General features: G+C 41.1%; 1 protein-coding gene across 2 annotated transcripts in view; it reads left to right on the top strand.

Annotated features, from left to right (window-relative positions):
* Window positions 1–17,181: 17,181 nt before the first annotated feature.
* Window positions 17,182–27,184, top strand: part of ITGA11 (integrin subunit alpha 11) — a 139,255-nt gene continuing 129,252 nt past the window's right edge. For both annotated transcript variants that reach the window (XM_040414321.1, XM_040414320.1), the window contains exon 1: window positions 17,182–17,455. Coding sequence is in view for 1 of the 2 variants with exons in the window: in XM_040414320.1 (XP_040270254.1) it covers window positions 17,404–17,455 (52 nt within the window). In the remaining variant the exon portion in view is untranslated. The remainder of the gene's footprint in view (window positions 17,456–27,184) is intronic.

Below are 27,184 nucleotides of genomic sequence, written 5' to 3'. Positions count from 1 at the left end.
GTACCCATTTGCATATGGCCCTGTCCATATTTTGGTCTGCATGCAATAGATCCGTAAAATATACATACCTTCATTACACTCCCATCAAAAGAAATGACTATTCTTGTCCGTGATGCGGACCACAATAGAAAAATCCGGATGTTTTCAAGGCCCTATAGAAATGAATGGGTCACTGTTTGACCACACTGATGTACACGGATGAAAATATGTAACGCCCCAGAGGTGCATTACCACCTTTTACACCCCACCCCCCACTATGTCCTGTTGTGCATTTCAAGTATACAATATTATCTAATGATATTATAGCCAAAATGAATGCTCATTACCTTTAAGAATAAAATCAGCTTGAACCAAAGTTCTGTTATGTGGCTTAAGAGGCCAAGATGAGTTCATGGCAAGTTCAGTTTATAAAAAAAAAAATTATTGTGAATATGAACGGACATTATATTTTAAAAGTTATTGCTAAAGATATGGGTTTATCTATAGGGAGTACACTAGCTTACTCAGACATGTCTGTCTGAAGGGAACAAGGTTGTTTCATGGATAAGTCATGACGAGATAAGAATTCATATCCTTGAGCCACACCTGCTGTATGAGGTTCAATTCATATATTCATAATTATATTATATATATTTCTGTATGGTATATTTAGTTTACAACATATTTTAACCAATAATTAATGTAACAATGTATCGATTTATTATATATATTATACTATGTGTGTGTCATTTAGAATGTATCCTGTAGAAGATACAGGAGCACTGAAGTAAGTGTCTGTTAATTGGATTTCTGAGAAGAGTTAAAAGTTATTTCAAAACTATAGTTATTCATGGATGTAGATAAGTAAAATATACAAGTTCCGATGCCAAGCATCAAGCCCGTTATATAAATTTTTATCAAGTTAACATATATTCAAAAAGATAGGAGAAGACAGTGACTCCAACAAGTCTAGTTTATAGGTAATTAAAAGTGTCAGGAAAAGACCTTCCTCAATGATGTATATTAAAAAGGTTATGAAGGTCATGTGAATGTATTATTAGGTATTTAGAATTAATGTTTAAGGTTGTGATATATTTATCTGCAATACCACAGTGCCATCTGGAGGCAGATGGACAATATTATATTATTTTATAATTTGTTTTCTATATTATGTCAAGTGCTAATATGACATCATTATTAGCATGCGAATACACCCACCTTACCTGATTGGAAATTCCTAATCTAGAAGGGGATGTTTCTTAGATAAGGTGGGGAATAATTACTCGTGTGCAGGGAGATCCAGAGATCCCCATCCATCCATCCATTAATTCAATCAAGACCAAAAGAAAAACTCAAAAAGAATACTATACCAGAAGAAACTTTGATTATTTTTTTGGACTACTAGGAAAGTTCTTGAGAACTGGTCCCATCTGAACTCTGTCTACCTTTGACCCGGTAACGTATATTGTGTTTACTGCTCGTGATATTAATAAGATATTTCTCTCGGTATATAGCCAAGAGTCCCCATACTGTGGGAATATATAGTGTTAGGTGCCTCCATAATGCTGATTATTCTCTTAGCAAAGATGCATATTGTTAATGGAAGATCTGACATTATTTGAAAGAGGACTAAACCCATGGAAAGATATTTATCATAGTCTGATTGCCGAGCTGAATATTTTATCATATTAATGTCATATATCTTTGATTGGTCATAGGAAAACAGAGTCAAGGGATAACATTTATTTTCCTGTATAATCCGTGTTTTATTGCTATAGCCTGTTTGATAAACAGAAGATCCTAAGTTTCTCTTGGTATATAAATTATTAATCTGTTTGTTAAAGGTACGACACTGGTTGTCATAAATCACTAAGTTATACTGTGCTGGTGAGATAGGGGTGTGTTAGCACCACTTTGTGGCGTGTTTGGGTATTATTTTGTAACTTCATCATCTGTTTTTGCAATTGTATTGATTTTATATTCTTTGTTTTATAATAAACGATTATATATTCTGCATATACAATTGTCCCTTTGTTTCACAGCTTGCACAAATCAAATTAAGATACTCGCTAAAAGAACCTAGAGGCGTTTATGCCCGCCTGAAGGATCATATAAAAATTTTTTTATATACATGCATATTTTTTTATTTTATTTTTATCCTCTCTTTTATATGAAGATTCTTTTTATATAGAAGATATATGACAGTCCTATGATTAATTTAATGTCATCATGTGTATTTATTCCAGGTCCTGCACATTGTGTATATTTATTTCTATGCAACTGTTATGTTTGATGTAATGTGTCTGATTCACCAGCAGATGTCGGTAGTTTTGGAAGAGCTAGTTTGTCTGGAATGGAGCCTTTCTTTCCATTCTAGCCCTCTCTAGAGAGGGAGGAGTTTAGTTAGTGAAAGTCAGTGTGATTCTACCCCCTACCAAGGGAGGTTGTGCTGCAGGAGCTCGTCCCTGCCGGGCGAGCCCTGCCTACAACCAGCAGAGCACCATCAGCTGGAGGCTCAATCTACAAGCCTCAGAAGTAAGGAAGTATAGTTCCCTGGATAAAGAAAGACAGAGACAGACCAGATGACAAAGTTAAGTTGCAGCATGCAGCAAAGAAAAGTTCCTGTTTAATCCTGACAGCACAGCAGAGCAGAGAGTAACAGATGTTACAGTGCCGACTGTGTTTGCCTGCCAGAATTTAAGCCAAAGCCTGCTGGTGACCAAGATAAAGTTGAAAGATTGTTTCCTGATGAAAGTTTATTCAAGTAAAGCTGTTATCAAGTTCATCACAAGGTCTGGACTCAATTTATTTTATCATCCCCTTCACTAACCTCCCCTTTTGCTGCAGATGACGGCCACGCCTGGGGTTCCACTGTATCCATGTAGGAGCACCGTGACAAGTGCAACACCTATATGGACATTAGTCCACCCTACACCACTCTGGCATTCCTACCCTGGGTACCACCATATCACTAAAAGGGGGCCCTGTGCCCTAGTTGCTGCAATGCAACTGATGTCACGACAAACACTTATACCATCTTAAAGGATCCCATGGGCATTAACCCCAATGTGTCGTGTGCATGAGGTCTTTAAACCACTAGCTCATAGTTTTAAAGGGATATTCCAAAAATCTCATTGGGGTCGTACATATGTAATTGTTTCTCATACTCCCACTTAATAACCAATGTGGGTTGGGCAGCGTATATAATGGGTCACTGTTAGCCTGACACTCAGGGTCAGATTGGCCATAGACCTTACAGAGAAATTTCCCGGTGGGCTGATGCCAGGGGGCTGCCTGGGCCCTCCTCAGTAAGCTCATTGTAAGGCTTTCTTTGGCATGGCACAATCTACACTGCGTGCACAATTATTAGGCAAATGAGTATTTTGACCACATCATCCTCTTTATGCATGTTGTCTTACTCCAAGCTGTATAGGCTCGAAAGCCTACTACCAATTAAGCATATTAGGTGATGTGCATCTCTGTAATGAGAAGGGGTGTGGTCTAATGACATCAACACCCTATATTAGGTGTGCATAATTATTAGGCAACTTCCTTTCCTTGGCAAAATGGGTCAAAAGTAGGACTTGACAGGCTCAGAAAAGTCAAAAATAGTGAGATATCTTGCAGAGGATGCAGCACTCTTAAAATTGCAAGCTTCTGAAGCGTGATCATCGAACAATCAAGCGTTTCATTCAAAATAGTCAACAGGGTCGCAGAAGCGTGTGGAAAAACCAAGGCGCAAAATAACTGCCCATGAACTGAGAAAAGTCAAGCGTGCAGCTGCCAAGATGCACTTGCCACCAGTTTGGTCATATTTCAAAGCTGCAACATCACTGGAGTGCCCAAAAGCACAAGGTGTGCAATACTCAGAGACATGGCCAAGGTAAGAAAGGCTGAAAGACGACCACCACTGAACAAGACACACAAGCTGAAACGTCAAGACTGGGCCAAGAAATATCTCAAGACTGATTTTTCTAAGGTTTTATGGACTGATGAAATGAGAGTGAGTCTTGATGGGCCAGATGATGGGCCCGTGGCTGGATTGGTAAAGGGCAGAGAGCTCCAGTCCGACTCAGACGCCAGCAAGGTGGAGGTGGAGTACTGGTTTGGGCTGGTATCATCAAAGATGAGCTTGTGGGGCCTTTCGGGTTGAGGATGAGTCAAGCTCAACTCCCAGTCCTACTGCCAGTTTCTGGAAGACACCTTCTTCAAGCAGTGGTACAGGAAGAAGTCTGCATCTTCAAGAAAAACATGATTTTGATGCTGGACAATGCTCCATCACACGCGTCCAAGTACTCCACAGCGTGGCTGGCAAGAAAGGGGTATAAAAGAAGAAAATCTAATGACATGGCCTCCTTGTTCACCTGATCTGAACCCCATTGAGAACCTGTGGTCCATCATCAAATGTGAGATTTACTAGGAGGGAAAACAGTACACCTCTCTGAACAGTTGTCTGGAGGCTGTGGCTGCTGCTGCACGCAATGTTGATGGTGAACAGATCAAAACACTGACAGAATCCATGGATGGCAGGCTTTTGAGTGTCCTGCAAAGAAAGGTGGCTATATTGGTCACTAATTTGTTTTTGTTTTGTTTTTGATGTCAGAAATGTATATTTGTGAATGTTGAGATGTTATATTGGTTTCACTGGTTAAATAAATATTGAAATGGGTATATATTTGTTTTTTTGTTAAGTTGGCTAATAATTATGCACAGTATAGTCACCTGCACACACAGATATCCCCCTAAAATAGCTAAAACTAAAAACTACTTCCAAAAATATTCAGCTTTGATATTAATGAGTTTTTTGGGTTCATTGAGAACATGGTTGTTGTTCAATAATAAAATTAATCCTCAAAAATACAACTTGCCTAATAATTCTGCACTCCCTGTATTTACACAACCAGTCATGAGAGTACTGTGCTTTTTGCAAAAATGACTGATTGTAGCACAACCCCTTTAAATTTCTGATCAAATTGCCACAGTAACTTTCTAAAACGGTCGGCTGACAGCTATCTCTCCTGACTTCCCTATACATACATGCTCATTTCATATGCGTTATTGATGGGGAGAGAAGGGGAGTTTCTCGGGATGAAATCAATGCAGATGATGATGTTAGGGGTGCTCCCCATACACATTACATTATCAGCGGGCTCTGTGAAAATAGTAGGTTCATCCAACGGTGTTCTGATATGTATGGGCATCTTAAAGGGGTTTTCTGGAGTAGAATATTGATTTCCTCCTGGGATAGATTATCAATATTTAATCAGTGGCAGTCTAATACCCAGCACCCCACTTAATAGCTGTTTGAAGAGGCTGCGGCGCTCTGATGAGCACTGTGGCCTCCTCATACCTTTCCAGACACAGTGCCACACATTGTATAGTGGCTGTGCTTGGTATTACAACCTAGGCCTTTTACTTAAATGGGACTGAGCTGCACAAAGGTCATATGACCAGTGAACATGATGTCACTGAAGAACCCCCTCCCTTGAAACAACTGATCGACGGGTTGCCAGGAGTCAGTTTCCAATGATCAGATATTGATATCTTATCCTTAGGATAAGTCAACAATATTCTAATTCTGGAAAGCCCCTTTAAAATCAAGTGATTGTACAAAGTGGACAACCTCTTTCAATAGCTTCTATAAAATGAACTATAAGGATTTTGTGGGAAAACGATCAGATGTACACAATCCGCACAAAAGAAATATCACATGGAAACATTCTGCACAGTTAGGCTTCATTATGCATAACATTTCTTTAGACCTTGTTCATGCAATTGTCCATCCATTACCCGACGCATAAATTTTATATTGTAGAGGATGGAGGACTACTTTTCAATCCTCCATTGTATACATATAGACAATTAGTCTATTAAATGTCCAGGGATGGACAATACAGCAGCTTTTTTTATTTATTATTGCTGTAAATTATATCTAAGTTTTAAATTGTATTTAAAGATGAAAATGCAGTTTAAGTTCTCACTAATCTGAAGTACTAACTAAATGAGCAGCCCTTCTCATTAAAGATTCCTATATGATGAACTGTCTCAAGATTGTAAGACTCCCTCAGGCTCCCTTTTTCCTTCCTTTTCTTTCCCAGTGGACAGTCCGCCTGGCCCTTTCACAATGCTCTACTCACAAGTCCTCGGTATAATCAGATATGAGCCTGCCTTCTGTAGCCTCTACTTTAGCTGGGAGACTTCAAAACCTGATGAATAAACATTAAGTTTTCATGCTGTCCCACAAGCTGAATAACTGCTCCATCTATAGACAGATAAGAAAAGGGTTCACTATCCTCTGACACCATCAGTTTACATTATGGTTGCTGTCCATGCAACCACTTATTTCTTTTAAGGGATACTATCATCTGGTTTGGAGCCACTAAATCACTTATACTTGCCCATAGCTAACCAATCCGCCCACAAAAAAATGAAAATAAAATTCAGACAAAGTGGGAGAAGAGTCCAGGACTCTTCTCCAGTGGCATTGCCGACATGTTGCACCTTGCGTCACTGCTTATGTGCTTGATGTGCAGTGCATGCACAGTGAAGCGAGTTGTAATGTTTCTTGCATCTTTGGGCACAACATGCACTCATGCCACTGGAGAAGAGTCCGGACTCTTTGTCAATATGCTTAAATTTCATTTACTTTCTTCTGATGAGATGGGTGAGTATGCTATGGGCAGGTTTGGAACCATAAATCTTTGCTGCATAAAGGCATACTGGTGGTTTAGTGGCCACAAATCAGGGAACAGGTTCACATTAATGGTTATAAAATCTCTGAATAGGTAATAAATGGGCCACACCTGCATTCCCACATGCATAATGTCACGGATGAAGTTTGCAGATAGCTGGAACGTAAAAATAAATGAGCGACTTACTTGATCCCAAACTAAGGAGCTATAGGTGAGCCTATAAAACCTAAGAGCTCTCCCTGACTGCTATGCACATGCAAGGGTCTCGATGGTAGATGATTGCATGCCCTCGTACCTAAGCCTGTGTGACACTTGAAAACCCATATAATAGTGAGGGGACATGACACCGGCTCCCTGCACTTAATACGGATGGAGTCAGGGTCACCTAGAATCAAGCCAGCAAGGAAACACAATAAAGTAAAGGACTTATCTGAGCAAACAGCAGAAGCAGCCTCCAGCAGTCAACACTTCATCCAGGAAGTAGTATAAACCGCAAAGTGAGGCAGTATGGGAGGGAATATAAAGGAAGACGATTAGTCTAAATAAGTGACACCTGGCAGAAGGAAAAGAGATGAGAAAGAGAAACCAAAACAAATAACATCATACAAGAGGTAGAGAAGAACGTCTGCCAGACCTTCTCACAGAACTGGCGGTGACACATAGACAACAGACTTACATGGATACCCCATTGCAGAAAAAAGAGGTTGAAAGCTAAAATACCCAAAAGGCCACCTCAGTAAGGGCTGCTGAGAACCAGTTCAAGATGATAAGTTACTCTGCACCCTTAGTGGTTTTAATAATAGATTTGCTCTGGCCCAAGTCAGTTGGTATAAACTTTATATTTACATTAGACCCAAAATTGCTAATTCCCCACAAAATCTTATCTTTACCTCTACACTAGTGTACCTGGTACCTGTATACATTGCTTATAGGTAAAAAATAAAATAAAATCCCGTAATTTACAGGGGGTAAGCAGAAGCTGCTAAAGGACCTGTAGTCACATGGCACAACTAAGCAGGTCCTCAAGTCATAGCAAGAGAAGAAAGCTATTCCTGTTCAGGCACATGTGGGCCTGAGTGAGGCATGTGTGTGCAAAATATTTTGAAAGAAATGTAAAATATAGGATATCCTCACCATAATTTAGTGCAGGTAATATTTGAAGGTAGAAAAATACCAGAAAGACTCACCAGGATTTTTATAAAAATAATAATGACATTTTTTTCTATACTTCATAAAAGTCGATTGATTATATTGATTGAATATATAGTAAAGGTCATACGTAGCATCACTGTCCTTGTCCATGTGCCTGTCCTGAAGGTATCATGTTAAACATCAGAGACCTCTTCTCGGGCCTCTGTGTGACTTCCTTGTCATCTTCCACAAACCCCACAGCAACCAACAACATCCAACAGCCCTTATGTCTGTCCCTGTCAGTCATATATAGTATAGATATAGGCATGTCTTCATATATGGAAAACTTCAAATATAGGCTTGACATACCTATATAGAACTTCCAACCCCTCATGTACCAATATAGATTCTATGTCAGCAGTGTGGACTTAAAGAAGCACTCCCACAAAAATGTTCATTTTCTGACCTGTTAGAAAGGTACATGCTGTAATCTGTAGTAAAGGTAATCTTCTCACCAGTGACTGTATTTGTGAGTTATCCCCTCCCTTCTGGTTCTCAGCTGTGTCATGTGACCAACAATCAGACTTTCCAAATAACACAGCATCTTATATGTGGACAAGAAGCCAGTTTCTCTATGTATTCCTATGGGAGCCTTAGTCTCATAGGAATGAATAGAGAAGTAATAGACTTCCTGTCCTGTGTCAGTTGGAGATCAGAGAGTTGGTCACATGACACCACTCAGGACCAATCACCGGTAAGAAGATTTCTTTCACTGCAGTTTACATCATGCACCTTTCTAACAGGTCAGAGAATAAAAAGTTTTGTGGGAATTCTACTTTAACTTTTTTTAAAGTACCAGTAAACTGCCACTGATGTACATGTGAGAACTCAGGCAATGGAGATAGTGATAGTGAACTCGCTATAATCATTCCCTAGTGACACCATTTGCATGTATAATTACAAGTGAGGGAGATGCAATAGATATGCCTTTAGGTAATTTATTGAATTGAGAAATGATGATAGAAGTCATAGGAAAATCCTCTCTCCAGCTCTGTGATGCGCGTCTAACAAATCGGAAAAGACTGCAGAACACAGAATGTGAGCACACAGAGGATGAAGAGTTACAAGAGGAATGAGATAATGAGTTACAACTATAGATGATTTCATAAAACTAAATCTAACAATGAGCACTAGATTGCTGCAAAGTAAGCCAAGTATAGTGGTTAACAGATATAACGCTGAATACGATTAGTATGAATTCTAAGTGAGAGCCATTATCTGGGACAACACAATCAGTCATATTTAACAGTGTGCAGAGCTAAAGGGGAGAGATCCAGACTTTGCAGAGAGGTGTAAATGGGCCTCCTCTTCTGTCATCCAAGATGGCTGCATAGGTTCTCAGACTACCCAAGACACTTCCTGCTGTCCTCAGATTGGCCAGCACTTCTCATGTATCCACCAATCCAAAAAGCAGGAAGTGTCTTGGACACACAGTGTGCATCAGGTAGTCTGAGAAGTGGTGCAGCCATCTTGGATGCCGATGGCTGGGGCACCTTTGTGTAGGAAAAACGTAGAAGGGGATGCAATGGTAACCCAGTGCTGCTTGTCAGAGGGAGTCCCTGAAAAGTGATTGCATAGCCTAGCAATATACTATCACTTCATGATATGGGAATAACCATTTATTACTATATTCAACAGTAAAAAGATTTAGTAATAAAAAGTGATGCACATAATGTATTAATGTAATCATTTTGTCTATTCGCTTATACCAGTGTCAGTTTTTCCATTTGGCTACATTCACACGACCGTATGTTTTATACGGTCCACAAAAAGAAACGGATGACGTACCATATGGCATCCGTTTTTTTGTAGATGCATTGTAACAATGCCTATCCTTGTCAGCAAAACGGACAAGAATCGGACATGTTCTATATTTTTTGCGAAGCTACGGAACGGACATACGGATGCGAATAGCACACAGTGTGCTGTCCGCATTTTTTGGGGACCCATTGAAATGAATGGTTCTGCATCCGATCCGCAAAAAAAAACGGAACGGACACGGAAACAAAATACGTCCGTGTGAATGTAGCCTTTCATTGTGATGCTGACAAGATAAGTTCTAGAATCCTAGACATCTGGAAATAGCGTATGATTACATCAGTGGAGGTGAGCAGTAGGGTTTAAGAAGACAAAAGAAATCTGTCTTTCTTCCTAAGGTAATGTTGGAGGCTACACCTGGCATGTGAGGGGTTAAAGGGTCCGCTTTATGGAAGTAGTGGGCTGCGGCTCAGAACATTCCATCACTTTGTGGAAAAAATATCGATGATGAAAATTAATTCGTGGTTAGGTCATAACCATGGCACATTGTGACATTCCGAAGGGTTTATCATCCATCCCTTTATTAGACGGGTTAGTGATGATTTATAGTTGGTTCCTCTGATCCACATCTGTCCTCAAAGGTCTGTTCCATCTCTCTTCAGAACACTTCTGTCCTTTGAATTGCGCAAGGTATACTATAAACAGATAAAATATCCGTGTGCACATTCTTTCCCAAACCTCACGTCGCCCCGAGCAGTGATTTAATCACATTAACTTTTCCTGTCTGAGGGCACATAAGCTATCCTTGTGGAGACATGAAGTCACCTCAGCCACTAACACTTTTTGGGTTAAATGTCTCATTACATATGGGTTTTCATGCCCAGTATAGTGGGTTCAACTAAGAGAAAGCACATGGCCTAATTCTTTCCATTTGATTTAGTAGCAGCTATCATATTGGTTTATACATTGTGACCCTATATGATCTTTTGGCTGTAGATCATATTCTGACAAAAAAAGATTGAATCTCTCTGTGTATATCAGCGCTGGTGGGAGGTCAGGTCCATTAAAGGGAGTCCATCACCACCAATACACAGTTTAAACTGTTCCTGGTGTCCTCTAGCTCACATAACTTTTGTGTTCCTTTTTAGTTCTTTATTGCCTCTGAAAACCATCTTTATATTAGTATGCAAATAAGCATAAAAAAGCCCAAGGGACAACAGTACCTATTCAAAACAGAGCCCAGTTACTCCCATCTGAATCAGAGCCCCACTTCTCCCCTCTTCACCTCCTCTCCCGACATCATCAAGCAACTGCTGGAAAGCTCATGAAGATGGATCTCACCACTGTTTGGAGGTCTGCACCCTCTGGTCCCTTCTATGAGCAATGTCTTCATCAACATGCGCCGAAAGGCGGTGCAACGCAGTTTTTGACAACAATACCCACAGATGGGCCCAGACGGCGCAGGCGCAAACACAATTGTGATTTACGCCTGTGCGAGCTTTCCAGCACTTTGATGACGTCAGGAGAGGAGGTAAAGAGGGGGGGGAGCATATAGGAGTGGTTGAGCTCCATTGTGTTCACCTGAGATCTGTGGCCACTTCAAACAGCTGATTGGTGGTACGGGGATTCAGACCACCACCAATCAGATATGGATGACCTGTCCAGAGGATAAGCCATCAATATTAAAATCCCGGACAATTCCTTTAAGACTTCCGTTTCATATACCAGTGAATCAAAATTCAACCGACTCTATATAAATTTAGCACACCTGTCATCTGCCAAAAGACAATTAAATCAGCCTAAGGCTCATGCACACGAACGTATTTTCTATCATGTCCGTTGTGGGTTTTTTGTGGACCGTATGCGGAACCATTCATTTCAATGGGTCCTCAAAAAAAACAGAAGTTACTCCGTGTGCATTCCATTTCCGTATGTTTTGTATTTCCATTCCACAAAAAAATAGAAAATGTCCTATTATTGTCCGCATTACGGACAAGGATAGGACTGTTCTATTAGGGGCCAGCTGTTCCGTTCTGCAAAATATGGAATGCACATGGACGTCATCCGTATTTTTTGCGATCACAAAATACATATAGTCGTGTGCATGAGTCCTAAATTTGCACTATTTTCTGTTAATAAAATTGCTGGACATTCCTGGCCACGTCCCCTCCCCTCGTAACCCTGACCACTTTTCTTGCCACTTTTAATAAGTGGCAAGTAGGGTAAAAAGTCACACAGTTTAGTTCAAATGGTTTACACCAAATTGTGCAACTTTTTTACACCAGAAAATTGGCTGTTAATAAATTCCCCTCTAGAAACCTATTCATGTAAAATACATTGAAAAAAAATAGTTTCATTGAGTGTAGCCCTTTATTTGTCATGATCAAGGGTTAGTCTAGCCTAAGCAGGAGGGTAAATTGCTGCTGAACATCCCACCACAGTGACCATACAGAATACAGGCTTTCTGATGATCCTAAGGCTACATCACACGAACGTATTTTCTTTCCGTGTCCGTTTTTTTTGTGGATTGGATGAGGACCCACATGCTGTCCACATCCATATTTCCGTTACATAGCCCCTCAAAAAATATGGAGCATGTCCTATTCTTGTTCGTTTTGCGACTAGGATAGCATTGTCACAATGGATCCGCAAGAAAACGGATGCAATATGGATTCCAAAAGGATGTCATCCGTATTTTGGTAAGTAAATATTTGATATAGTGCCTGTATTAAACAATGCCCATACTTGCCTATACTGCCCACTTTCCTATTTAACTCTTACATGCTGTCTGCTGTAAATAATAAATCTTTAGCTGCTGGCATCCAATGCCATTGATCCATTCAGCATAAGCTTCCTAACTTTTTCCTGCATGACCTTTGCTTGATCCTGGTTAATCCTTGACTTTTCCTAATTGCTTAAAATACCATTAGACTCCTCTCTCGTCCTTGATGCTTTCCTAGATTCTCTAAGCTCATGCTTGATATTTGATGACTCTTCTTACTGAGGCCAGCTTATGTCAATGCAAACATACATGAGTATCAGTGATGTGGGTTTAAGTGAAGATCACATGTAGTTGCAAAATGTTAAAAATATTGTACTCTAGAAGACCATTATATCATTAAAGCAACCCTCCATTTCTCCATAAAAAAAATTATCATTACATAATGACTCATGTCAGCAGCTCTGGCCAATCCAAGAGCAGAGGTAGTGTGTCAGTCTACTGAAAGAGCAAGGTACATAAGGTAGTCTGAGAAACAGTAGGGTACTTTAACTTGGCCAACATGTGATGTTAAAGGGCATGGGTCATCAAAAATAACGGGTTACTTCCCTGCAGCAAAGGCCAGATGCCTGCACAGGGGTCAAAGGGTGAATACCAGGTGAGCACTTGAATAATACACGTAGGGTTAGTCCTAAGCCTAAAAGGTTAGTTGGCATAGTAGTTCTACACTTGCTGTTCTGTAACAGCCCCTTTGATAGAAGGGAAGGCAGTCAAGATCCATCTTATACATTAACAAATAGGGACGCACTCGATCTCAACCTTTTCTCAGGGGAGTGGGGGTAATCTTGTTATGGAAGACACTTACCCATCTGTCTGCAGTCCACATTTGGGGATCCATCAATATTGTAGCAGGCCATTTGAGTCATCGTCATTCAGTACCAGGGCAGTGGTTACTGAGTCTGAAGATCTTTCATCACTCAAAGATGAGGCATCCCAGAGACAGAACTCATGGCAACAAACTTCACTCCTAAGGTTCCATCATTTGTAAATGTTTTGTCCTAAGCCCTCCTTAGAGGAGAAGCTTAACTTTCATTCCTTGAACCTTGGCACATGTTTGAATATACGCAGTGTGGTAATGTGAACAGTGCTGGAAGGTGTGTTGTCCCACTTCAGGTACCTCAGATGGGTGAGACATATAAAATCCAGAGAGTGGCAGTAGTCTCAGCAAAGCATAGTTTGCTGAGACATTTTCGTATACATTTTCTGGGTTGGATTTTACTTGGACTGGTGGCTAGGCTTGGTAGAGGGAGTTGCCAGTCCACACCCTTCCAGTATGGGTTTTCCTTTCTACCTGAGGTGATTGCAGGTGCGGCCTGCTGTAATCAGGCTGACATAAAGCGCCTCAGAGTAATTCAGTCTGGGGAGCAGAGGCTCTGTGTGTGGTCTCAGTCAGGAGGACTGAGAGGCCACAAGGCTTTGAATAGCCTTAGGTTTGGAGGACCTAGCGACACCTAGAGAACGAGGGTTGCACGCCCAGCGTCTGGAGGACTACTGGGCCACACTCCTCCAAAAGGTACTGGAGTTGCCACAGCCTGGAGGCTGCAGTATTGATGTTGGCTGAAGAAAGCCGCATATAATGTCCATGTGTGAACTGTGCTCTATAAGTGAAGTAGGGATGTATTTTGTTTAGGTAGTGCCTAGACGTGCAGGAGTTTATTTGTGTTTTAAGTGTTGGCGGTGCGGGAACCTCACTCCACCCAGTGATGTATAACTGACTATCCTTTATAAGAAGACTGTCAAAATAAATGCACAGTTGGACATGAAAATCCGTTGTCTGGTGAGATATCTGTGAGTGTGACCCCCTGTAAAGAGACGATCCCTTACAGCAGATAGGAAGAATGAGAATGTCTTTATTTTTAACCAGCAGAAAAAGGGTCAGTAAGTCCTCCATACCTACCTTGAGTAGGTGGATTAAGAAAGCTAATCTATTTTTCAGGTCTCAGGGGTTAGCACGACCCAGTTTTGTTATAACCCATTCCTGTCTTTCAGTCACTATTTCTCACGTAAAGTCTAATCCCACTGGATAAGATGTGTAGTACAGCTTATTGGAGCTCACTCTTTATTAACCATTATAGCTTGTCTGCCCTGATTTCAGAACGTATGGCTTTTGGCAGTCTATTCTAAATTGCGTTATACAACAACACCCTCCCTAATACTTCTTGTGAAAAGGAGTCTATCACCTTCCCCAAGCCCTTTCAAATACAGTACTAAACAAATAGTACTGCTGCCCCTGACTCTTAATTACTAATTTATATATCCATACTCACCCCTTTGGGTGTCTGCTGTCCACCTGCAAATTGGCACTGGAATAAATTGCGAGGACTCAGGATCATGGACGCATAATGGAGAACACTCCAAAATGAGTCCTCTCAATGTATTCCAGCTCCAGTTTGTGGACACACAGCATGGGAACTAAGTAATCTGGGGACAAGGGAAGTACAGTGCACTTCATAGAGCTCAGGGGAGATGACAGATTCCCTTTAATTCACTATTATTGTGCCTTTGGTAGGACATAAGGGAAGCTCTGATTTATAACATTAGTCTGTGTTCCATAAGTCCTAAAAGCAGCACAAACTTTTCTCTCTTTGTTGAAATGTATTTCGGTCCTTTAGAATAACACATCAGGGGTGGCCTTATTGGCTTTTATTGATGAAGGAGGCGTGTTCTACTAATCAGTTGAAGTAATTAAAGATTCCATCTGTCCTACCAGAATATAGGGACAGAAATACCCCACTATTTTATTATTGTTAGGACTAAGGGAAAGCGAATTAATGTTAGAAATCAACATTTGTTGTGCAAAAATAGTAACATAAAAATAAAAACTATATAAATTTGGTATTGCTATAACTGTGATGACCCCTAGCATAAATTGAATATGTAATTTGGTGAACAATGCCAAATTACAAGTGCCAAAAAAGAGAATGTCTGCTCCCCCCCACCCAAAAAAAAAAGTTTCTTTTTATTTTGGAAGTTATTCAATACATTAATACATTATGGGCCAGATTTATCATTAGCTCAGGTCAGAATAATGGAGTGAAAAAGTCCCAAAAAGTCCCAAACGCTAAAAACTGCGCACAAAATTTGCGACTTTTTTCTGCTCTGCACTATGCTCTCCAGTTTTCTGAAAGTGGCCGTGTTTTCTTATGTAAATGAATCTCTAGACAGATTTACTATTGGGACTATTTAAAAAAGTCGCAAAAAAGTCGCAAAAAAGTCCCAATTTCACTCCAGTGAGGACCATGCTTATCTTATGAGACTTTTTAATAGAACATGCGACTTTTTCATAAAAACGTGCGACTTTTTCATAAAAACGTGCGACTTTTTCGTAAAGATGTGCGACTTTTGTAAAGCTGCTTACTGACGGATAAACTGCTACCGTCAAACCACATTTATTACAGTCTTAAAGGGCCGATCATAAATCTGACTTGGCTAAAACTGACTTTAGCCATATGTTAAAGTGGAGTGAGCTGTCAGAGGAATGATAAATCTGTCCCTATATATTCTTCAAAATGGCACCATTACAGATTAAGGGCCAGATTTATCATTAGCTCAGGTCAGAATAATGGAGTGAAAAAGTCCCAAAAAAGTCCCAAACGCTAAAACTGCGCACAAATTTGCGACTTTTTTCTGCTCTGCACTATGCTCGCCAGTTTTCTGAAAGTGGGCGTGTCTTCTTATGTAAATGAATCTCTAGACAGATTTACTATTGGGACTATTTAAAAAAGTCGCAAAAAAGTCGCAAAAAAAGTCCCAATTTTACTCCAGTGAGGACCATGCTTATCTTATGAGACTTTTTAATAGAACATGCGACTTTTTCATAAAAACGTGCGACTTTTCGTAAAGATGTGCGACTTTGTAAAGCTGCTTACTGACGGATAAACTGCTACCGTCAAACCACATTTATTACAGTCTTAAAGGGCCGATCATAAATCTGACTTGGCTAAAACTGACTTTAGCCATATGTTAAAGTGGAGTGAGCTGTCAGAGGAATGATAAATCTGTCCCCATGACTCCAAAAAGGGGTATTTCCATCTCATATGTTGATGCCCTCATTGTTTGATTGGTATGGATCTGACCTACAGCACTTGATGGAGCCTCTACAGCAGCACGCAGAGCCTGTAGACCTACTTATCCAGTGATGGCTAACCTCCGGCACTCCGGCAGCTGTGTTGAAACTACGAAGTCCCAGCCAATGCTCCATTCATTTCTATGGAGTTCTGAGAACAGCCGAGCAAGTGTATACATCTTGGGAGTCGTAGTTTTACCACAGCTGGAGTGCCGGAGGTTAGCCATCACAGTACTAAGCAGTTCAGCTGTACATCCACTGTGCACTGCTATAAAATGCTTCATGTGCCCTAAGTATAGGGTTCTACAGTGATCTAAATTTGGTTTGGTAGAAAAGCAGGGGTCTGGGTTTTGCAGCCACAATACAGACATTAAAATGTAACTGCATGAAACGGATCTTTGCTAGCAGTATGGACATTTTCTGCTCTGGAAGTATTTGTAGTGCGTTGGCTTCCAGAAGGGTTGTTATTGCGTAATATGATGTGGCCAGATGTAAAATCATTTCATAACGGACACTGAATCACAGAAACTACAGATTCTCTCTTGATCACCCCCCCCCCCCCCCAAAAAAAAACTAAAAAACTTTTTTTTTTGAAAACTGGAAGAAGCAGGTATTGCAACACAGAAGCTGACAGATTTTATCCGCCGTGATGTGACTCATGGGTCTATTTATGGGGCCACACTGCAAGGTTCACATTCTTTGTCTTTCTTTATTGATGACCTTTTGATTAATGTCCTCATACTGCCTGCTTTTTTTGCTCTTGTCCTGTCCCCTGTACCACTTACACCTCCTACCAGAGTCTGGTCCTCCCACTTCCTCAGTCTACTATGTAACTCTTAAGTTTGGGAGCCAGGGAATAGCGGAGACTGAAGTGGGAAAGTGGCAGCTTCTCCAGCTACCAGTCTGGCAGAGGGACCCCCACAGACAGAGTCTGCAGCATGGATCACACGAGAGGGCTCATCACTGCCTGGGCGCTATTCTTCCTGCCAGGTGAGATGAAAAACCATCTGGACCATTGATACCAGACATAATGAGGACTTGTCATCTTCTGATTAACCCTTACTAACACAGAGCAAAGCATGACATTATGTTACAATGCTTGATAACTATTATGACTAGGATAGTTCATTGTGGGCCACGTACACTGGGTGAAATTTGATGAAATTATATTGATCATTGATTAGATATGCCAGGAAAAGTGCCATTCAATGCTCTCCGTAGTGTTTTGCGGATATTAACGATCATTACATTTTCCAGGATGGTTGAGATCTCTTCTATGAGACACTTTGTTGCTGACAAACTCTAAGTTTACAATTATGAGTTATGTTGTGTGCATGCCCTGCAGAATGAGAGTGATTGTAATGACTGGCATATGCCAGCTTTGTAGACTGGCACTGATATAAATGACAGCTGACAGGAGGTGTAAGGGCTTCTGGAGCTAAAGATGTTTGACATTAGGGATAGGAGTCGCTTTGTCCTTTTTAATGAGGAGGAATCTTCCCTTTTTTGGCTGAAGCCGGACACTTCGAGAAAATTAAACATCTGGCAGCAACTGGAAACAAAATATGCCGTCAGTCCAAAATCCCAAAGCATAGCAGAAATGTGAGGAGCAGGGGCTAGAAAGATGAAAGGCGAGAGTGGTGCACAGAGTTACATAGGGGGGCAGGGGTGCTGGGCTTGGCATCTTCTGAAGATTGCAGAATTGGGGGAGCTCAGGACCGAAAGGAGGCAGTGGAGGACAGGTCAGAAATCATCTCAGCTACTTTACAACTCACAAAGATGTCAGGAAAGAGGAGTGGGGATAGGAATGGTAGATTGAAGAGCATTCCCATGTCACAGTGGAGGGAATATTAATGATGGGAGGAGTGATACCTGGTGGGAAGGATGACAAAAATATATTAGAGAAACCTAGGGTGTAAAGAGCTTGGTGATTATACATAACCTACACCATTTTAGATCTAGAATAATAGATAGAAACCAGTACTAGATGGGCTTTACAAACGATGGACTTGACAGGTGGAGATGTCCTACTGGATTTATTTCATCTCTATAATCTTGATATTACCCCAGTTGTGCCCCTGTTAGCCAGTTTTTAATCAGTTCTGGCTTTTTTTAAAGAAGCTGTCCAAAGTTAGAAAAATGATTGTTTTTTGTTTTTTTACCAGAAGCACCACATCTTTCCATGGGTTGTGTCTAATATTGCAACTTAGCACCATTCGCTTGAACCAGGATGGACTTCAGTACCAGACACAGCCAATGGACAGATGTGGTGCTCTTTTTGTTTTATTTTAATCCTGGACAACCTCTTTTTTATGTGATTGCTTCACATATTATATACATGTGATTGATAAATGATATGTATTGGATGATGGGATGTATGACTATGTGAAGGATATCTACTAGAGGTTTGGTTCTTAACCTGCAATATGTACATCCCAAAGGGTATATGGTTCTAGGAGGCACTGGTGTACTTTTAATAGTCCCAGCACAGAGAATGATCGTAGTTGTAATTTGAGTTGGGGGAAATACTGTTCTAGAGTCCAAGTGAAAGTTTTACTGTCTGTGGTTCTTTTTATACTGCTGACCTGAAAATCCAGGAAAAAATTAAATGTGGGTTAACACCTCCTGACCCTACACAACATGTACTATCTCGTAGTTGTGGACCAGGTATTGCGGCCAATTTTCCATTCTGCTCAGTGATAGTCAAAACCTTATCCACCAGCTCTGGTGTCCAGGACTAATGTCCCTATGCACAAGGTTGCACTGTACCCATACTTGTTCATCTAAATACTTGGAATTATGAGTAATGCAGCATGATTATATCAACCAACCCTCCCAATGGTGAAAACTGAAAGGCACAGATGTAAAATTCACCATTGTATAACATGAAGGGAAGAAGATAGAAACAGTTTTCCCTAAGGCCCCTTTCACACGGGCGAGATTTCCGCGCGGGTGCAATGCGTGAGGTGAACGCATTGCACCCGCACTGAATCCGGACCCATTCATTTCTATGGGGCTGTGCACATGAGCGGTGATTTTTACGCATCACTTGTGCGTTGCGTGAAAATCGCAGCATGTTCCTCTTTGTGCGTTTTTCACGCAACGCAGGCCCCATAGAAATAAATGGGGTTGCGTGAAAGTGTGGATGCAATGCGATTTTCACGCACGGTTGCTAGGTGGCGATCGGGATGGGGACCCGATCATTATTATTTCCCCTTATAACATGGTTATAAGGGAAAATAATAGCATTCTGAATACAGAATGCATAGTAAGATAGGGCTGGAGGGGTTAAAAAAAATAATAAAAAAATTTAACTCACCTTAATCCACTTGTTCGCGCAGCCGGCATCTCTTCTGTCTTCTTTTGTGAAGAATAGGACCATAGTGATGGATCATGTGACGGACCATGTGATGAGCGTAGTGATGTCATCAAAGGTCCTATTCCTCACAGAACAAGACAGAAGAGATGCCGGCTGCGCGAACAAGTGGATTAAGGTGAGTTAAATTATTATTATTATTTTTTTAACCCCTCCAGCCCTGTTGTACTATGCATTCTGTATTCAGAATGCTATTATTTTCCCTTATAACCATGTTATAAGGGGAAATAATACAATCTACACTACAACTAACCCAAACCTGAACTTCAGTGAAGAAGTTCGGGTCTGGGTACCACAGTCGGTTTTTTATCACGCGCGTGCAAAACACATTGCACCCGTGCGATAAAAACTGAACAACGGAACGCAATCGCAGTCAAAACTGACTGCAATTGCGTACCTACTCGCGCAGGTTTTCCGCAATGCACCGGGACGTATCCGGACCTAATCCGGACACGCTCGTATGAAAGAGGCCTAAGGGTAATTGACAAAAAACTACAATTTGTCCATGTTCAGGTGTAAACTCATTGGGGCAGGTGTATCAATGTATTTAAAGAGTATCGGTCAGCAGGATCAACCCTATTAAACCAGAAATACTGCATAGTAGGGCATTCCCAAGAAAAATACTTTTTCGATCAGATAATTTTTATTAAACCTGTTCTTTTGCATTTAGAAGATAAAGAGACAATAACAAAAATACTGTATAATTGCATATATTGGTAAGAAAAAATCGCGGATCCTCAAAACACGAATGGCGTCCGTGTGCCTTCCGCAATTTGCGGAACGGCATGGACAGCCTTTAATATAACTGCCTATTCTTGTCCGCAAAGCGGAACGGAGCAACGGAGCACACAGAGTGCTGTCCACATCTTTTGCGGCCCCATTGAAGTGAATGGGTCCGCACCCGAGCCGCAGTTTTGGACCAAAACAACAGCCGTGGGCATGAGGCCTAAGCTTTATTTGCACATCAGTGTTTTGATCAGTTATTTCCATCAGTGATTTTGAGCCAAAACCAGGTTCAGATCTTTCCATTACACCTTAAGGGCTCATGCACACGACCGTTTGTATTTTGCGTTCTGCAAAAAACAGATCCGCAAAAAATACGGATGATGACCGTGTGCATTCCGTATTTTGCGGAACGGAAGAGCTGGCCCCTAACAGAACAGTCCTATCCTTGTCCGTAATACGGACAATAATAGGACATGTTCTATTTTTTTGTGGAACGGAAATACGGATATACGGAAACAGAATGCACACGGAGTAACTTCAAAAAACGGAACGGACACAGAAAGGAAATACATTTGCGTGCATGAGCCCTAACTCTGTGGAGGCTCCAATCCGGGTTTTGGCTCACAATCACTGATGTAAAATACGGATCAAACACTGACTGTATGAATAAGGCCTTACTCTTTATGAAAGTTGAGGGCTTTAGTGCACTGAGGATGGGAAAACAGATGCTGAGGGCACCGAGGGGCTTGGACCCACCCCTTGGTGCACTGAATATAAAGAATATAAACCTTTTTTTCTCAAGAACACAGCAACCAATTTTCACAAGACAGGTATTATTTTCATCAGCAGGATCAACCCTACCTGGCAGTATGCTTAGTTTAGTAGGACTAATCCTGCTGACAAATGCCTCTTTTTGGTGTAAATAGATTGAAAGACATGGTGTTTGACAGGCTAAATGCTATATTTATGTCTCCTTTTCCACTTATTCTGTGACATATGAACATGGATGGGGCTTCAAAATTGTGGTGGCGTGACTCAATTACTGAAGTTTTATCACACTTTTCTGGCTACAAAAAAGGGTTGGAAAACAGCACCAGGCCAGACCTTTTAAAATCTTAGCAGATAAACAACAACAGGAAAGATGACTTGCTGGTGGTGGTTAGGTCCAGATGATTTTCCAGAAACAGTGGGGGACATTTATCAAAAGTGGTGAAAAGGAAAACTGTCTTACTTGCCCATAGCAGCCAATCAGATTCCACCTTTCATTTTCCAAAGGAGCTCTGAAAAATGACAGGTGGAATCTGATTGGTTGCTAGGGGCAACTAAGCTAGTTTTCCTTTACACCACTTTTGATAAATCTCTCCCAATAATTTTTCCGGTTTTTCAGTCTCTACAGCTAAAGGGGTTAGTGATTCCTCTGGAACCCAATCCTAGCTCCAGGACAGGGCCCCAAAAATAATGCACGGCGTCCTCTCCATTCACCACTACTGGACTGCTGGAAATAGCCCGAACTCCCACAGCAGTGAACATGGTGTGGTGGCCATGCTTGCGTTGTGTCCTCACATTGGGGGCCCTGTTCTGGAGATAGGCGCAGTTCCCAGAGGTGGGACCCGTACCTATCTGACATTAATGGCATATCCTAGTGAAATGCCATCAGAGTCTGAGGTGGGACTATCCCTTTAAACTTGACATTTGTATACTGCCTTTTAGCCAGATACAAATACAGCAATGCAGATTTTTATGATTTTTATTTTTATGTTATGAGATCGTCTTCTAGGGTTTCGCCAAACCTGGAAGTTCTTCACAGGTTTCTATGATTGATTTGTGGACATTTTGGCAGCATCTTGGATCAGCATGGATACACCAGTACTATACTATAAAATGCATTATGGGTTATGGTTTTGCAGATTTTCTGACTGGGAATCTTAGGGATTCCCAGCAACAAGTGACAGGAACAATAAGAAGTTATAGTACATTTTTCTAAGTAGAGAAAGCCACATGCTGCACTAGATATTTGCATTGGAATAAAAAGCTCAGTTTCTGCTTATTTTTATTCTCAACTTTAAAGTGAATGTTCAACATGAAAACATAATCTAGTTTTTTTTATCTCAATCTGTGCTCCTTACTGATTAATATCTTAACCTCTCGGAGCTCTAGTTGTCTGACAGAACTTAAAAATCCCTGACTTCGAGTTAAAGGGGTTTGTCTCATGTAAAAAAAATATCTGGAGATCAGCCGATCACTGCAGGTCAAGCTTGTCATCATGGCCCACTGTAGGAGAATTGTAGCATTACATGCTGGTCATTCAAATCACTGACTGTCCAAATGTGTATTCCCTAATAAGACAGGGAGATAAAACTGTTGAAAGGTTTAAAAAACACAGATTGGCTTAAAAAGATAAATTAAGTCATAGTCACCTTAAAAGAATCTCCTTAGAGTCACCTTAAAAGATGCCCCCATCCCACTGGTCCTTACTTCTGGATCCCTCTTCACATAAGTTAATGTTTAGGAAGGTCACCACTGCAGCCAGTGACTAGCTGAGCCGCGGCACCTCCTGTGTTAAGAGAGATCAGCAGAATACCAGCGACGAATGGAAATTCATGAGGTTAGTATGACAGATTTTATCATTTTAAGAATTTTATTAAATTTTAACCAGCAGGACAATCCTTTCAATTTATAAAAAATTGGCTGCCAGTAGAAACTACTAGTGGGAGCTAACACTATACAATTTTTTTATTTTTACATTGAACTCCACAATATAACAGTAGGCAACCCCCCCCTAGTGTTGGCTTCAAGCAACCAGAATTTTAGCATTTCACTGTAAGGCCTGTTTCACACGAGCGTGTCCAGATAAGGTCCGGATGCGTTGCGGCAAACCCGCGCGAGTAGGTACCCAATTGCAGTCAGTTTTGACTGCGATTGCGTTTCGTTGTTCAGTTTTTATCGCGCGGATGCAATGCGTTTTGCACGCGCGTGATAAAAAACTGAATGTGAAGTTCAGGTTTGGGTTCAAGGTTGTGTAGATTGTATTATTTCCCCTTATAACATGGTTATAAGGGAAAATAATAGCATTCTAAATACAGGATGCATAGTAAAATAGGGCTGGAGGGGTTAAAAAAATAAAATAAAAATTTAACTCACCTTAATCCACTTGCATCTCTTCTGCCTTCATCTGTGAGGAATAGGACCTTTGATGACGTCACTGCGTTCATCGCATGGTCCGTCACATGATCCATCTCCATGGTGATGGATCATGTGATGGACCATGTGATGAGCGTAGTGACGTCATCAAAGGCCCTATTCCTCAAGGATGAAGACAGACGAGAAGCCGGGCTGCACAAACAAGTGGATTAAGGTGAGTTAAATTATTATTATTATTTTTTTAACCCCTCCAGCCCTATTTTACTATGCATCCTGTATTCAGAATGCTATTATTTTCCCTTATAACCATGTTATAAGGGAAAATAATAATGATCGGGTCCCCATCCCGATCGTCTCCTAGCAACCGTGCGGATGCTTGCGATTTTCACGCAGCCCCATTCACTTCTATGGGGCCTGAGTTGCGTAAAATACGCACAAAATAGAGCTTGCTGCGATTTTCACGCAACGCACAAGTGATGCGTGAAAATCACCGCTCATGTACACAACCCCATAGAAATGAATGGGTCCGGATTCAGTGCGGGTGCAATGCGTTCAGAGACAAAACAGAGCACAGCATAAGTATTATTCTTTGGCCATATGAAATTTTGGGAGGTATGAAAAAAGTATGAAACAAGTCCTCTGGCCACAGTTTTTAATACTGCAGTCATACTGTTTTATGATCTGAATAACACAATGAAAGCATTGACTCAATGGAATGACATAAAAATCATGTTTGCCAGAAGTTACATCAATTTGACACCCGTTACTTATGCTGTGGTCGCTGCAGTCAGATGTGTTCTTATAGAGGTTGAATAAGTAGAATTTAACCTGATGAGCTGACAATTCAGTTATTGAGCTTACTTTAGATCCATATTAGGCACATATTCCATAGCTAAAGTGGATTTAGTTCCCAAAGAACTGGGAGAGTTGTGTGAATATATCCTAGCTAGATGAGTGAAGATGAAGTGAAGCCAGGCTGATACTAGATGAGTATGAGTGGCTACAAAGGACTTATATGTAATGCCTGTAGTCCCCTTTCAGCAAAGGTCCTGTCTGACAGAGCATCGCCCCCTAGTGGGAGCTTCTATAAACTGGCCCATAAAGTGGTCCTGCAGTAAGTTGAGGAATTTTCTTTTCTTTTTGTTTGAGGCAGAACCATGACCCCAGTCAATCCCTGGGAAGGTAAAATCTCCCATTATGACCACTGTATCAGCCTGTGCAGCTGTTGAATGTACTACAACTCCAATTCTGCACTTAATGGGCACCTGTCAGCAGATTTGTACCTATGACACTAGCTCATCTGTTACATGTGCTCTTGGCAGCTAAAGACATCGGTATTGGTCCCATGTTCATATGTGCCCGCATTGAAGAGAAAAATTAAGTTTTAATATATGGAAATGAGCCTCTAGGAGCAAAGGGGGTATTCCCATTGCAGAGAGAGCTAATCCCATTGCCCTGGCCATAGGAAGCATTGGTGTGAGGATTGCCACTGTGAACAGTTATTGCAGCCAGAGCCACTACCACTCCCATCCTCCGCTCCAGCTCCTCCAATACTTGCGGCACATGCAACAGCAAGCCAGTTTGCAACAGTGCCCCCATGACATACTGTAGGTGAAAGAGAGAGGGGATGAAGTGGGTGAAAAAAACATGTCTGGGACACCACATATGCTTCCCACCAGAGGCTGAGAAACTATGATCTAGGGAACTTCTAAACCATATGTTACTAGTATACATACTGTGACAAGAAATACCCCAGCCTACTTAAAGGACTTTGCAGAGTGGTCATTTTATTTCTCCATTGCTTTCTACTAATGGGTTACAGGTTCACATGTGTCACACAGTCCCACACAGTTATCATGCAAGTTACATGCAATCTTAGTTACACAACATTTTTCCTATTTGATGTATTCTTTTTATTCTTTTCATCTGGAATGTGACCTTTTGTTGTACCAGCGTTGAAAATTCATATGGAAAGTGTATGTACACATGACTTTCATAGAGGGATTTGTAAAGCAAAGGAAAGGCTTAGGGTACTTTCACATTAGCGTTTTTCTTTTCCGGCGCTGAGTTCCGTCACAGGGGCTCTATACCGGAAAAGAACTGATCAGGCATATCCCCATGCATTCTGAATGGAGAGTAATCCGTTCAGGATGCATCAGGATGTCTTCAGTTCATTCATTTTGACTGATCAGGCAAAAGAGAAAACCGTAGCATGCTACAGTTTTATCTCCGGCGAAAAAAAACTGAAGACTTGCCTTTTTTCCATAGGAATGTATTAGTGCCAGATCCGGCATTCAAAATACCGGAATGCCGGATCCATCCTTCCGGTCTGCGCATGCGCAGACCTTTAAAAATGAGAAAAAAATAAATACCGGATCCGTTTTGCCTGATGACACCGGAAAAACGGATCCGGTATTGCAATGCATTTTTCTGACTGATCAGGCATTTTTCAGACTAATCAGGATCCTGATCAGTCTGAAAAATGCCTGATCAGTCAGAAAAAATGACATGCGTTTGCATACAGTTTGCCTGATCAGGCAGGCAGTTCAGGCAACGGAACTGCCTGCCGGAATCAAACACAAGTGTGAAAGTACCCTTATGTGGCTATCTCTAGGACAGTTAGTTACATTACGCATCACATTTCTGTTTTTCCCTATAGGAGTGTTCCTGTTAATATCCATAGGCTGACAACTGAAAAGTCCTAATGCTATTCATAGTGTAGTCAGTGTTTGCTGCATTCTGTGTGACCAGTGGGGACCATTCTGACCATTTAAACTTTTTAAAAAAAATATTTAACGGCCAGACAACCTATACCGCCATAAAGCCCATTTAACATCTGGGACCTGAAGGTGGATTGCTGCCTTTAGAACAAGGCTTTTCTATAGGTGTCCAACATTTAGAAAGCAAATTGAATCGATATCACTGTCCCTTTAATTCTGCTGCTGCTATACATATGTAGAAAGCCACAGAGGAGATTCTGGCTTTCATTTAATATGAAACATGCGGAAAGATTACACGTGGACAAAACACTTTACAATCTGTCCTCATGGTTCTGTAGGCTTATTTTTGCATCTCACTGGCTTTTTCAGGTCTTTCATAAAGTTCTGAAAGGATCATATAAATAGAGTACAGGGTCTGATGCAAAATATCACTTCTCTGCTAGAGTTCAGACTAATGTCCGAGAAGAACAAGTGTAAAGAATATGGCCAGGAATGTCCTTCTAGATGCAGCATTAGCGACTTCTGATGTGCTGGCATCAGGCCTGCCATAACCCCATACACGCCATGTCATTGTCCTGTTGTAACATCAGCTACAAGGACTAATTAAAGTTCTAGCAGAGCGGCCTGAATCCTTTCCTGAGAAAACATATGGGTTAATTTAACATCAGCTCCCGTTCAGATCATTTTTTTACGGCATTCCTGTGGGTTGTGCACTTTCCGTCTGGAGGTTTTCTCAGGACATTATTTTGTGACTAA

The sequence above is a fragment of the Bufo bufo genome, chromosome 1 (genome assembly GCF_905171765.1).
Source record: "Bufo bufo chromosome 1, aBufBuf1.1, whole genome shotgun sequence".
Taxonomy (NCBI): domain Eukaryota; kingdom Metazoa; phylum Chordata; class Amphibia; order Anura; family Bufonidae; genus Bufo; species Bufo bufo.
The sequence above is the reverse complement of the archived record's forward strand: the minus strand, read 5'-3'. Positions and strand labels throughout refer to the sequence as shown.